Here is a 14,988-nt window from a genome sequence, read left to right on the forward strand (position 1 = left end):
AGTTTCTTTACAAAACGTCAAATGTTGACATAACTCAATGTTATCGGAATAATGCTGTTTTCATCAGTGATGACTGTTACAGACCTGATATTCTAGCAATCACATTAAGGACTTGTTTGACACACATTTCCATCACTACATCAATAACAAAACCCATGACATTTGTTCAATGGTTGATTTTCTCAGTACAAAGTTTTCACTCTGTAGGTGTCAACATCCATACTGCAAAATGTTGTGAACCAATCGTTCCTAGCAATAAACTTCTGCACTTAGTTTTTCATCCTTAACTTTCATCCAAATATTCATTAAAACTAACATGGTAGAAAAAAAAAAACTAACATGGTAGGCTAATGATATCTCTGAGTTAATGACCATTTGTGGAATCTGTCAGTTAACACTGTAAACAGAAGGGTAAAAAAGCCATCATCATAAAACCAGCATGGGTCTCACTGATGGACACTGACCGCTTCCTTCAACTCCTTGGGCTCAGAGCCTCTGGTTCTTTAACATTAATAACCATTTCATTTAACAATAGTTTGCTCCAGTATTTATATGTAACAGCAGTATCTAGAGACCTATATTTTCAGGTATTTTAATTAAACAATTTTTTATATGTATCTTCCTTTAGATATGAGGAAGAAAACATTTTTAGAAACCAAAACTCAACTAAAACCTTAAAGGCTGTACTCTGTAGTCTGCGATCTCTGATTATAGGGACGGGGTTTGAACCTGAAGTCCTGGGGAGTCTCTCTGTTGCTTTGTAACCATACGTGTAAGTCAGGCTTGGGATGAAGTGCTAAGGGAGGGAAGCATGTGCACAGGGCAGCCGGCACAATGGGCCTCCTTACCCGCCTGCCTCAGTGTCCAGCTGCCTGTAGTTTTAATACGTGGTGCAAACGCAATTTACAACACAATGTGGCTGAGAGACCCAAGGTTAAATGCTAGCTTCAGTACTTGCTATTTTTGTGTATGGGCAAGGTACTGCTTTTACCCTCTGTGGGCTCTACTTCCCTTTTATGAAGTGAGGATAGTCCTTTTCTGTCAGATTTATTCTTAAGAGTAAATTAAATGATAAACATAAAGTATTGAGTGTGCAGACTAAACAAGAGTTAGAAATTGTGTATCATTCTTTGGTTCATACAAATGGAATCTGGATAGTAATTGAGTTAGAATTCTGCCTTCCTTCAGGGGCTGTGACATTGACTATGCTTCCTTGGTTATAAAACAGAAACCGTGGTGTCTAAATCAAGGCTGTGGTGAAAATTAAATGGTATATTACATGGAATGTGTATACAGTGCTTAGTACAGTGCCTGGCACATAAAGGGTAATTGTGCCCCAGTTTTCAGTACAGATACTGAAAAACACAAACATTAATGAAAATTTGCTATATTTACACAGTGTTTTGTGATTGGGTTCACTGAAGGAGAGTAAGATGTGTTTTCAACCTGAAATTTCTCCCACACCTGGTACATTTTAAAGGTTTCTCTCCTGTGTGACTCTTCTGGTGGCATGCAAGCTCTGAGTCCAAAATAAAACTTTCTGTGCATGTTTTGGGTTTATGGGGCTTTTCCCCACTGTGAATGCTCTGATGAGAGATAAACTCAGAGGTAGAAAGAAAGGTCTTCGAACACTCAGGACACTTTAAGGGTTTGAATTTTGAGAAGGAAAGCAAAATTTCCCCCCAACTGCTATAGTGTTCAGATTGTCCTTGTGGCCTCTCCCGGGCAGGGGTATGAGGGCTGCCCAAAGCATTTCCTGCCGGGACTGCACGGCTGCTGGGCGGCTGACCCGTGCTTTTCCTCAGGCAAAGCCAGATTTGTTCTCTGACCGACGTATTTATCGCTGGCTTTTGTGGCAGTGTGGGTTTTCTGATGCTGTGACAGTCCCCGGAGCCTCGTGAACCCCCTTCCACATATGCCACACCTGTGGATTTTCTCCTTCGGGTGAGTCTTCCTGTGCTGAGACAGGTGCGAGGGCTGGCGGAAGCTGCCGCCGCACTGTGCACACTTATATGGCTTCTCGCCAGTGTGGATTATCTTGTGAGCTCTCAGGTTGGATCTGTGATTGAAAATCTTCCTGCAGTCATCACATTCACACTTTTTCCTTCCTGCGTGTGCTTTCTGATGTAAAACGAGGTATGAACTATGACTGAAGCTTTGATCACATTCAGGACACTTGTATGACTTTTTGGTTCCTTCTTCGGGAAATGGAAGAATTTCAGGAAGTGCTCTGGTTCCTAAACTTTGAGCTAGTTCTATCAACGGGGTATGGTTTTCAATGGTAACTAAAAGGCTTCTGAACCTTTTCGTGCAAGCAGGAGTTCCACCTGATATTTTCCTTTCAAAGTTTCCAGCTCCATGCTCAGAGGACTTTTCTGGGTAATAGATGAGGGGCACAGCAAGGGAACATTTTTCTAAGGCAAGCTCTTCAAGTTCCATAGATTCTAGATGTAGCTGCTAATTATCTCAATCTTATCATCTTCTGCTGATAAAAACAAAACAAAATATAAACACCCTCAAGTAGTACTGGGGGAAGAACAAACTATTGATAGTTACACAGAGGACCAGGAAGTTGTAGCATGGCTGACAAAACTCAGGCCTGTCAGAAAGAAAAAATCATTCCTTTTTAGTGTTCTCCCAAATATTCATAATTTATAAAGCCAATATGTCAATCCAAAAGGGATTTTCTTTTCCTTCCAAAGCAACAGCCCTACAATTGCCCCAGTTCGCTGCCGAGAAAGGGTTTATGGGCTGCAGGGCAGTGTGTGGAAACCCAGTCCTCAGTGGTTTTGCTGATTCAAGAAGACCAAATTCAGGAAAGTCAACGCAGCTAGAATGTGATGGCAAAATACCAGAGAAGCAAACAGATGTCCGGGCAGTGAGCTCTGGGCATCTAGATGGGTCTCCTTAAGACTCTGGCTGCATATTAATCTCCACATACATGTGAGGAAACAACCCCAGGCCCAGGAAAGAACCACCAAAAAGGAATAGAAAGAGCAATCTCCAGAGCTCACAAAACACTTCAGTAGTTCATGTTCCAAAGTGGAGACAGTCCCTGCCGCACAAAGCATCAGGCCGTATCCATACTGCCTTAGCAGGAGGCCAAATCAGCCCTAGATTAAAGATTGCTCTGAACACACCCGAACAGAAAAAGCAAGCCTTGAAAGGATCATATTGATTCCAAGTAACTTAAATTAGCACACCACACCAAAGTCTGAAAACTATTTCGAAAAAAGCAACAAAAACCAGCATCCAACAACATAAAACTCACAATGTCCAATATCCAATCAAAAATTACCAGGCATGGAAAGCAGCAGAAAAATATGACCTGTAACTAGAAGCAAAATCAATCAACAAAAGCAGACCCAGAGATGACAGATGACAAAACTAGTAGAAAGAACATATAAAAAGCTATTATAAATGTGCTTCGCGTGTTCAAGAAGTTAGAGGAAAACAACATAATGAAGAAAGAAGTAGAAAATATAAAATGCGAGTTATGGGAAAGTTCAAATAGTCAACCCTGCTGTGCTGCTAAGTTGGGTCAGTCGTGTCCAACTCTGTGCGACCCCATAGACGGCAGCCCACCAGGCTCCCCCATCCCTGGGATTCTTCAGGCAAGAACACTGGAGTGGGTTGCCATTTCCTTCTCCAATGCATGAAAGTGAAAAGTGAAAGTGAAGTCGCTCAGTCCTGTCCAACTCTTCGCGACCCCATAGACGGCAGCCCACCAGGCTCCCCCGTCCCTGGGATTTTCCAGGCAAGAGTACTGGAGTGGGGTGCCATTGCCTTCTCCGAGTCAACCCTAGTCAAGGATAAAATCTACTCAGCCATGGGCACATTTCTACATATAGCTCCTCTTAGTTAGAAAGGCACACCATTCCCTTAAGATTAAAGCAATTTCCAATTTTAGCAAATAATAGTAACCCATACTAATGGAATTTCACAAGTAAAATTATGAATTGACCATAACAAATATGTGGAATGATTACTAGGTACTGCCATGTCTTATGCAAAACCATAGTCACTGTAATAGACAGAATTTTTGCCTTTTTTGGCCACACCCTTCGGCTTGCTAGATTTTTTCTCCACCTGGGTAGTGCTAATCACTGGACCACCAGGGAATTACCGATTTTTGCCTAAGACTCATCTCACCCTTTGAAAATCACACTCTCATTCAAGTTACTGTCATTTCCACACAAATCATGCAAGGATAGGTCCCATTCTCCCATACCAACACGTGGATGAGATATGCAATCCTAATCCTAGAAAGTTCCAAAATGTAGGAAAAACAAGTGTGTTACCAATCAAGGCCTTGTCCTTGAAACATTTCCTGTGTTGCTTCTCTGCTGAGGGACCTCTGGGCAGGGTGCAGACTCACACACTCCTCTTGAGAAAAATAGACAGCCAGCTCCTCAAACAACACAGCTCCCTAAAACAACAGGACAGCCCATCTCAGCCCAAGCCAGAAAGCTACTACCTTACTCTGTCTGGGAATGCTGAGAAAAGCTAGAAATATCAGAGACAAGAGCTTGTTGGAAAAGGTATCTGAGCCCTGGGGTGGGGTTGAGTGGGTTCTGAGTGCTGGAGGTAGGATTTAGGAAGGAGGGAGTAAAAACAGATGTAATTTTGGAAGCGGTAGTATAAGGACCAAAATGGTAAACTCTGAGAAGTTCTGGAAGAGTCTGTTAGAAGAGAATAGAGGGAACAACTCTCAGCAAGGGAGTTAAGTAGGGTTGCTCTAAGGCAGCGCTACCCATTCTTTTTGGCCCCAGGGACTGGTTTCGTGGGAGACAGCTTTTCCTCGGCCAGAGGTGGGGTGATGGGGAGGTGGTGGATTTCGGGATAATTCAAGCACGTTACATTTATTGTGCACCCTACATCTATTATTACATCAGCTCCACCTCAGATCATCAGGCATTAGACATTAGACTCTGGAAGCTGGGGACCCTTGCTCTAAGAGAAAGGAGATGAGTGAGCAGCCCAGGAAGAATCACAAAGCGAACACAGGTCTAGGATTCTCCCAATATCTTTCCCTTTGCTGGTCCCTCTCCTTCTTCCTCCTGACACTCATTGTTAAGCGCAGTCATATCCAGACGTATTTCTCCTTCGCTAAGTTCACCAGTTCTTTAAATCTATAGTATTCTGGTGTGATTAAGAATCACCTGAGGTTTCTGTTTGTTTCTGTTCATTCAACAGGTGTGGAATGAAGCTTAGAAAACTGTTTAAGTTTGAGCAGCATTCCAGAAATACTCTGAGGTACCCTTAGGTAGCCTCCTATGGGCCCTGTTCCTAGTTGGGAGGTTCTAAAAGGCCGATACTGATTAGCCATTTCTTCTCTCTGCCTGGTAGGAACAAAGACAGCTTGATGAAAGGGTTCGAGGGGATCACGAGCCCTTGCATCACGACCGGCATGCCTAACCCTCTTGTACAAGAGGCCAGGAGGAGGCCAGAAAGGAGCGACCGGACCTTGGACCAAGTGAAGGGACCTGGTCTCACCTGGGCCTCGGTTGTAGGGAGTGTGGATGCCATCTTGGGGGTGGGGTGGGGTGGTGGTAGTGCTTTCTTCCAGTCGCCACAGGGACCTCGGGGCAGATAAGGGAGGGGAGAGAAGAGTCCTTGGAGAGGCCAATTCGGCTGTCGAGCTCCTCCACGCACCCCCTCGCTTCCCTGAACCCTTTAAGACCGGAGGCGAAAAAAAAAAAAAAAATAAAAAGACCTGAGGCGATGTCTCCTCCCGAGCGCAGCCTCCGAAAGGTAGACTCCCGGGCTGGTCGGGCCCCACCTAGAGCTCCGAGACGAAAAATCTCAGGAAGCCTGCCACTACCCAGGCAAAAGCAACAAAAAGCGACGCGCAGCTGAGACTAGAGACCAGGAGCCTAGCCACAACTAAACTCTCACGCTCCCTGACGCTAGACCTGCCCGGAAAGCCGCGTGACGCTGTCCACCCTCGAGCTTTTCCGCAGCTCTGCCCTGTGATTGGCCAGCGTGATCTCAGAGGGGGCAGTCCTTTTTGAATATTCACCAATCGGGCGCCTCAACAGAAGAGCAGAGGCTCACCGGGCATTCTGGGAGATATAGTTTTCCCTCGGTTTTCCCAGGCATTTCCGGTTCCGCTACCTGGGTCTCCTCTGTGCGCTCCTTACCCGCAGACCTGAGGAAGTGGAACGTTAGCGTGACCGCGGAGGGAGGGGCGTAATGTTTCAGGGAAGAAGGAGAGCAAGTAGATGAGGAGAATCCGGTACCCGAAGAGTATCGGTACTGAAATGTGGGTTCAGCCGGCATTGTCCCATGGGTCGTAAACTTCGGTCGAGCCGGGGTGAGGTTTCTGAGTGGCCAAGAGTACGGGTTCTAGTCTTGACCTGTGTCTTGGGTATTTGACTGCGAGGCGGTGGAATGTAAATGGGGTATCATCTGCATGGGCAGAGTTCAGGTCGACATAGGCGGGATTGCTGATATGTCCAAAGTATTCTAGGGGCATTGTGCCCGGGGAATGCAGCCCAAACGACCCATATCGAGCTCAGAGCCACAACGGGCCTCAAGCGGCAGTAGAGCCATCCGATTGCTTCGAGGGTCATTGTAGGCCACCTAATAACTTCACAATCGATCTGCCTCATTACATATTTCCTCTTCAATGGCACTGGGTGCCGTGGTGTAGGGGTTTGGTATTAGAAAATTGAACTCCTTCCGCAGGTCTGCACTAATTGCTTGTGACCTTTTGGCCTGTATATCGATACCGCTTTGCCTTCCCCAGGTGAAAAAAGCGCAGAAATTCTCTCTTCAGAGGGCAGTTTCAAAGAAGTTTTCCGTTTACAAAGGTGTTTTCGAAAACACGGATGATATTATCTTCATAAAAAATTCTGAGTACGTCTCAATATATTTTCTTGGGAGGATGTACCTATCTCTTCTGTTCACATTCCAGTCTCTAGATCTTAGTCGGGAGGTCACATAACCACACCTAGTTCAAAGGGGGCAAGGAAGCTAGTAGTACCCTGGCAGCCCACACCCAGCTAAAAAGCTCACAAGTTCTATTACAGTGACAAAGAGGGAGGAAGCAGATATTGGAGACAGCTGGCAGTAAGTGCCATGGAGATATGTTGAAAATGGAAAAAGATGAATGGAAATGGATGGGCAGACATGAAGATGTTCATTGAAGAATTACAGTAGAGAAAAATTGGAAATGACCTAATTTCTAAGTATTTTTCCTTTTTTGCAGGAGGAAACATTGCAGCCAATTAAGATGCTATATAGAAGTTTTTGATAGCATGGGGAAATGTTTCCAATGTAAGTTTAAAAATGTGATACCAAGTTGTGCATAAAATGCTATCATAATTAAAAATGTATTGAGGGACTTCCCTGCTGGTCCAGTGGTTAAGACTCCACACTCCCAAAGCAAGGGCTCTGGGTTAAATGAATTTTTTTTTTTTAAGACTGTTTCCCTTCCTTTTATAACCTGCTTACCTAGTTTCTGGTTATCGATCTAGTTTCTCAGGGGCACTGAGAGAAGAGTTGTCTGGAGCAGGAGTAAGAGCATTCCAGTGACTCTTAACTATCAAAAAGTAAGCCAGAATTTGGTTTAAACCTCACTCTTCTGTGAGTCTGATGGGTAAGCCCAGTCTCAGGGTACACTGACAGAAAAATGGAGAATCAGATCCTCCCAATATACTGTCGTGACCAGTCCAGGCTAAGTGACTCTCAGTTTTAATTGCAGAAATCAGTATCATCCTTTGTCATCCAAGTATACACTTGCATCATTTTTCAGCCAAAGGAATTTTTTTGGGGATGCAACTTACTTGATTCCTGGTTGTACCGTCTTTGATCCATGCAAATTTTCCCCCTTCACTTATTTTACAATACAAATGTGATAAAGTCTTTGCTTCTTTACACTTACTTGTATCCAGAGAGTTGTGGGGGCTTCTTTGTTGGTTTTTTGTGGTGGTGGTGGTAGTTGTTTTTTGACCATGCCACCCAGCTTGTGGAATCCTAGTTCCCAGACCAAGGATTGAACCCAGAGAAATCACCAAGTTCCAGTCACTAGACCACCAGAAATTCCCTAGAGTGATTGTTTGCCCATGTAGATCTGTTTTATGGATTTTTCTCTTTTCATTGTGGTTTATTACAGAATAGTGAATATATTTCCCAGTGGTATACAGTAGGACCTTGTTGTTTATCTATTTTATATAGTTTGTATTTGCTAATCCCAGACTCTTAATTTATTCCTCCACCACTCCCTTTCTCCTTTGGTAATATATGCCCAAGACTAGGATTGCTGGATCATATGACAACTCTATTTTTAGTTTTCAAGGGAGCCTCCATATTGTTCTGCATAGTGGCTGCGTAATTTACATTCCTACCAACATCATAGGAGGTTCTGCTTTTCTACACACCCTCTCCAACATTTGTTATTTGACTGCTTGAGGTGAACAGCCAGCTTACTTGAGAAGACCCTGATGCTTGGAAAGATTGTAGGTAAAAGGAGGAGGGGGCAGTAGAGGATGATATGGTTAGATAGCATCACTGATTCAGTGGACATGAATCTGAGCAAATTCCAGGGTGAAGGACAGGGAAGCCTGGCATGCTGCAGTCCAAAGAGTTGGACACGACTTAGCGACTGAACAACGACAATTTACAAGACTTAAAATTGTATTGAAGATTAGTTGATTTACAATGTGTTAATTTCAGGTATACATCACAGTGATTGAGTTATACATATATTGATTCTTTTTCAGGTTCTTTACCCATATAGGTTATTACAAAATACTGAGTATAATTTCCTGTGCTATACAGTAGGTCCTTGTTGGTCTGTCGATGGACATTTAGGTTGCTTCCATGTCTTGGCTATTGTAAACAGTGCTGCAGTGAACATTGAGCTGCATGTATCTTTTCTTTTTTAATTATTATTAGAGTATGGTTACTTTACAATGTTGTGTTCGTTTCTACTGCACAGCAAAGTGAATCAGCTATACATATATACATATATCCCCTCTTTTTTGGATTTCTTTCCCATTAGGTCACCCACAGAGCACTAAGTAGAATTCCCTGAGCTATACAGTGTTCTCATTAGTTACCTATTTTATACACAGTATCAATAGTGTATATATGGTAATCCCAATCTCCCAATTCATCCTACCTCCCATCTCCCTTGCTGTTCAAACATTTATTTTCTACATCTATGCTCTATTTCTGTTTTGCAAATAAGATCATCTGTGCCTTTTTTCTAGATTTTATATATATACATTAATATATGCTATTTGTTTGTCTCTTTCTGACTGACTTCACTCTATGACAATCTCTAGGTCCAGTCACATCTCTACAGATGACCCAATTTCCTTCCTTTTTATGGCTGAATAATATTCCACTGTATATATGGTACACATCTTCTTTATCCATTCCTCTGGTTTTTAAATTTTATTTATTTGTATTTACTTTTGGTTGTGCGGGGTCTTCATTGCCTATGCACAGGCTTTCTCTGGTTGCAGTGATCAGGGTCTGCTCTTCGTCACAGAACATGGGATTCTCATTGCAGTCACTTCTCTTGTTGCAGAGCACAGGCTCCAGTTGGGGTGGGCTTCAGTAGTTGCAGCACACAGGCACATGAGTTGCAGCTCGTAGGCTCAGTAGTTGTGGCACATGGGCTTAGTTGCTCCATGGAATGTGGAATCTTCCTGGACCAGGGATCAAACCATGTCCCCTGCATTGGCAGGCCAGTTCTTAACCACTGGACAACTAGGGAAGTTCTATCCATTCCTTTGTTGATGAACATTTAGGTTGCTTTCATGTCCTGGCAATTGTAAATAGTGCTGCAACGAACATTTGGGTGCATGTTATCTTGTCAAAGTACGGTTTTCTCTAGATATATGCCTAGAAGTGCAATTTCTGGCTTTTTATTTGTAGATTCTTTAATAAGGGTCATTCTGACCTGTGCGAGATTGTACCTCATAGTTTTGATTTGCATTTCTCTAATAATTAGCAGAGTTGAGCATCTGTTCATGTGCCTATTGGCCATCTGTATGTCGTCTTTGGAGAAATGTCTGTTTAGATCTTCTCCCCATTTGATTGGGTTGTTTTTGTTGTTGTTGAGTTGTATGAGCTGTTTGTATATTTAAAAAAATATATTTATTTAGGCTGTGCTTGGACTTAGCTGTGGCACGTGGGGTCTCCAGTTGTGGCATGCAGGATCTAGTTCCCTGACCAGGGATGGAACCTGTGCCCCCTGCATTGGGAACATGAAGTCTTAGTCACTGGACCACCAGGGAAGTCCCTGTTTGTAAATTTTTTTGAAATTAAGCCCTTGTCAGTCATATGATCTAAAAATATTTTCTCCTAGTTGTCTTTTCATTTTGTTTATGGTTTCCTTTGCTCTGCAAAAAGATGTAAGCTTAATTAGGTCCCATTTGTTTTTTATTTTTGCTTCTATTTCTATTGGCTTGGGAGATTGACCTAAGAAAATATTGCTACGATGTATGTCAGGGAATGTTTTGCCTATGATCTCCTCTAGGAGTTTTGTGGTGTTATGTCTTATATTTAAGTCTTTAAGCCATTTTGAGTTTATCTTTGTGTGTAGTGTAAAGGTGTGTTCTAACTTCATTGATATACATGCCGCTGTCCAGCTTTCCCAACACCACTCGCTGAAAAGACTGTTTTTTCTGCATTGTATATTCTTGCCCCCGTGTTGAAGATTAATTGACCATAGTTTCCAGCCCTGGGTGTTCACTGGAAGGACTGATGCTGAAGCTGAAACTCCAATACTTTGGCCACCTGATGCGAAGAGCTGACTCATTTGAAAAGACCCTGATGCTGGGAAAGATTGAGGGCAGGAGGAGAAGGGGACGACAGAGGATGAGATGGTTGGATGGCATCACCGACTCAATGGACATGGGTTTGGGTGGGCTCCGGAAGTTGGTGATGGACAGGGAGGCCTAGCATGCTGTGGTCCATGGGATTGCAAAGAGTTGGACACGACTGAGCGACTGAACTGAGCTGATGTAGTTATTTCTGAGCTTTCTGTTCTGTTCCATTGATCCATATGTCTGTTTTTGTGCAAATACTACACTGTGTTGATTACTGTTGCTGGGAGGATTATGCCTCCACCTTTGCTTTTTTCCCCCAGGGTTGCTTTGGTAATTGTGGGTCTTTTATGGTTCCATATAAATTTTAGGATTATTTTTTCTAATTTTGTGAAAAATATCACAGTTAATGAAATAATAGGGATCGCATTAAATCCATAGATTGCTTTGAGTAGCCTGAGCATTTTAACATTAATTCTTCTAATCCAAGAGCATGGGATCTCTTTCCATTTATTTGAATAATCTTCAATTTCCTTTATCATTATTTTATAGTTCTCAACATCTAAGCCTTTTACCTCCTTAGTCAGGTTTATTCCTAAATATTTTTTTTTGGCAGTTTCAAAAGGCACTTTTTATTTTCTCCCTTTCATTGTTAGTGTGAAGAAACACAGTGGATTTCTGTATGATCCATGCAAATGTTAATAAACCCATCAGAACTATGAGTCAGAGTAATCCACTTCACGTCAAGCCAGTCTCCTGGAGCCTTTCTCCTCTCCTGGGAATGCTCCAAGGGTAGTCCAGTGTCCTCTCAGGCAAAGCAGATGCTGGTCAACAAGCTGACGTGTCCGTAGAGCTTGCCATGAAGTGGCTTGTTCATGACCTGTTTCTGGGATCCTGGAAAAATGTTTTTGAGGTCTACCTGGAAAGTCTGGTTTTGGAAACCCAGTTGTTTTCCTGGGCGTCAGGAAGGTTGTGATCCAAGAGAATGCATCATTGTTTTATTTATTTGTTTATTCATTTATTTATTTTGGTTTGTGCATGGGCATTGAGCAGGGACTTCTCTAGTTGGGGTGCGAAGGAGCTTCTCTTGCTGTGGAGCTTGGGCTCCAGAGTGTGTGGACTCAATAGTTGCAGCTCTCGGGCTTAGTTACCCGACAGCATGTGGGATCTTAGTTCCCTGACCAGGGATCAAAGCCTCATCCCCTGCATTGGAAGGCAGAGTCTTCTTTTTTATTTTTTGTCTTTATTTTAAAAGGCAAAGTCTTAACCACTGGACCACTAGGGAAGTCCCAGTGTATCATGGCTTTAAATAAATCTGGAACTGAAAAGCACATTTTGTTTTTAAATTTACATTCAGTAACTAAATTGAAGGAGAGAATGATCCTCTTAAAGCCAGTGGTCTCTTAGATCACGTGGAAGAAATATCTCAAAACACACCAAAAACGGAGAAAAAGAAACCAGGAAGGCAGAGACTTAGAGGACCAATCCGTGTTGAGCTCAGTGCCAGTCAGATTTCCCTGAGCCGGTTCCTGTAGTCAGGAGATACCCCTTCCTGCCGGTGGTCTCGTAAGCTTTGAGCCTGCATTTTAAGTATGCCAGGTGATGCTAATACTGCTGGACCACAAGACAGCACTTTTTGAGTAGCAGGAACCTCGGCGGGGTTTGTCTCTCCTGTGTAATTGAAAGGGCTTACCACTGCCTCCACATTCTGTTGATGGGAACCTGATGGAAGGCAAGAGAAAGGATGAGGAAAATAAGTAATTTTCCTTTTTTTTTAAAAAAAGTATTTATTTATTTTTAGCTGTGCTGGGTCTTCATTGTTGCACACAGGCTTTCTCTAGTTGTGGCAAGTGGGGCTTCTCTCCAGTTGTGGTGCAAGGGCTTCTTATTGCAGTGGCTTCTTTTGTTGTGGAGGATGGGCTCGAGGGTGCTCGGGCTTCAGCAGTTGCAGCACGTGGGCTTAGTTACCCTGCCAGCATGTGGGATCTTCCCTGAGCAGGGATCAAACCCATGTCCCCTGCATTGGCAGGTGGATTCTTAACCATTGGACTACCAAGAAAGCCCTAAACTAGCAATTTTCCTCTTTTAAAATCTCATCTTTTTAATTTAAAAATGTCAAACCTCTGAATATTTGAAAGAATAATGCAGTAAACACCTATGTACTTTTCACCTAGCATCACCAGTTATTAATATTTAAACAATTTCCTCTTAAAGACATGCTTGAGAACGTAAGTTGTTCATATCACTTCCACTGTTGTTCACTGGTAAAAACTTGTGGCATATGGTTTCATCTTGCTGCAAAGGAGACTAAGAAGTACAAGCTTAGCTTGTTAGCTCTTTGCCTGCTAAAGGGGGTCCTGTCCTACTACTACATGAGGATGTGATTAAGCAGTTGCTTTTTAAAAAGAAAGGAGAGGATGAACTTCCCTGGCAGTGCAGTAGTTAAACTTCGCCTTCCAATGCAGAAGGTAAGGGTTTAGTCCCTGGTTGAGGAACTAAGATCCCACAGGCCTCCCAGCCAAAAACCCAAATCATAAAAAAAAAAAAAAAGCAATATTGTACAAAGTTCAATAAAGACTTTTAAAAAATGTTCTACATTAGAAAAAAAAAAAAGAGGAGGAAGACAGTGGATACTTGGGGACAATTACTCTGACACACTGACTTGGCTGGATCTTGCAACCAGTTCCCACTTCAAAGTGAATTTTTGGAAAGACTGCAGCTAAATTTGCAGCCCATCTCTAGAAAATGTGTAGGACTTTCAAGTATGCATTTTATATCCTCCTCATTCTTGATTGTTCTATCCTAAAGTTTTTTTTTTTATAAGATTGATTATATTAAAGTTTATAGTTATTTTAAACTTTATATTAAAGTTTTTTTAACAAGTTTGATTATAAGTTAATAGTGACACTAAATATATAGAATGATTGAAATGCCCTGAATGGACCAAAACACATTTACCACAGCATCTTTGCTTACAACAGCATGTTTGCTGTACTTAAAACTGTAACTACAGAGTTGTAAATTTTATATTTTCATTTTGTCCATAATTTTTCAGCTTTTAAAATAGGAACTTAGAGAAAATCTTACAAAAAGAAAATATATTATATAAGCTGCTTTACACAAATCAAGATTCCACCAGCCATTAACATCTTATTGTGTAGACAATAGACTTGCTGGGTTCTTACATATCTCCTTGTTACACTACTCTTGATCTATTTACACCACTTACCTTTCAGACTTCTACTAATCTCTTTAGGCACCTTTTCACTGTAAAATGTTAAAGAATATGCATTTAACATTTATAAGATAGTGTGATTTTAGACTGTTTTAATCTGTCATAATGTCTGTTTGCTTGGGTGTGAATTAGGTCCTTTGAGGGTTGATCATTTTTAGCCTTCTTATTCCATCCTTTGGCCATATTACCCGTGAAAGGTATTTGAAGGCAAAGGATAAATCTCTCCTTTAAAGTTAACATCAGATTTTGCTCAACACAAGTCCCTTAGTAACAAAGTTGGAGTTAGGTTTTGTGATGTAGACCAGGGGTCCCCAATCTGCAGGATCTAATGCTTGATGATGTGAGGTAGAGCTGATGTAATAATAATAGCAATAAAGTGTATAATAAATATGCTTGAATTACCCCAAAACCATCCCCCCATCCCTGGTCCGTGGAACAACTGTCTAACCGGTTCCTGGTGCCAAATGGGGTGGGGACCACTGAGTAGCCCCTCCTCCAACTTGAGGGCAAATGACACCCCTCCCCTTGCCCCCCGCCCCCACCCTTTACACGGCAGAAACTGGACTTTGGCTGTCGCGGACGTCTGGCGCTGAGCCGGGTGGTGCTGCTCTCCAGCCGCCGTTGGCTACCCGATCACGCTTCCCTAGGTGGAAGCCCCGTCAGACGCTGCGGATGGAACAGCTCCAGCCCCAAACCAAACGACAGGACCGCTGGCCGGGAAGTGGAGGCCTGCGCGCCTCAGCGCTCAGCCCAAGAACCCAAGCCCGCCGGCTACCAACCCGACCGCGCCCCTGGAGTCCACGCCCGCCGGGCTCGGGCCCCGAGGGTCGGCTCGAACCGTCCAGCCCCTCCGCCGGGTCTCAGAGCCTCGCGAGCCTCTAGCAGACGCGCCCCCTGGAGGTGCTTCCGCTGCTCCACTGCCGACGTCCCAACTACTCTTGTATCCACTCTCTCCAGTGTCCGGCTTCA

At 43.1% G+C, this 14,988-nt stretch overlaps 1 protein-coding gene and 1 long non-coding RNA gene across 2 annotated transcripts; one reads left to right on the forward strand and one right to left on the reverse strand.

Annotated features, from left to right (window-relative positions):
* Positions 1-1,371: 1,371 nt before the first annotated feature.
* Positions 1,372-5,529, reverse strand: ZNF597 (zinc finger protein 597). Its single transcript, XM_043915633.1, has 2 exons — positions 5,497-5,529; positions 1,372-2,454 (listed from the first exon to the last, which is right to left on the reverse strand). The coding sequence occupies exons 1-2, from the start codon at positions 5,527-5,529 to the stop codon at positions 1,699-1,701; spliced, it is 789 nt and encodes a 262-aa protein (XP_043771568.1). The 3' UTR covers positions 1,372-1,698.
* Positions 5,530-6,079: 550 nt separating this feature from the next.
* On the forward strand, positions 6,080-10,717 carry LOC122701326. The gene is made up of 3 exons (XR_006343049.1): positions 6,080-6,316; positions 7,214-7,281; positions 10,676-10,717. It is a non-coding gene; the product is annotated as an uncharacterized LOC122701326 (long non-coding RNA).
* The last annotated feature ends 4,271 nt before the right edge of the window (positions 10,718-14,988 follow it).

The sequence above is a fragment of the Cervus elaphus genome, chromosome 10 (genome assembly GCF_910594005.1).
Source record: "Cervus elaphus chromosome 10, mCerEla1.1, whole genome shotgun sequence".
In the NCBI taxonomy this organism is placed as follows: Eukaryota; Metazoa; Chordata; class Mammalia; order Artiodactyla; family Cervidae; genus Cervus; species Cervus elaphus.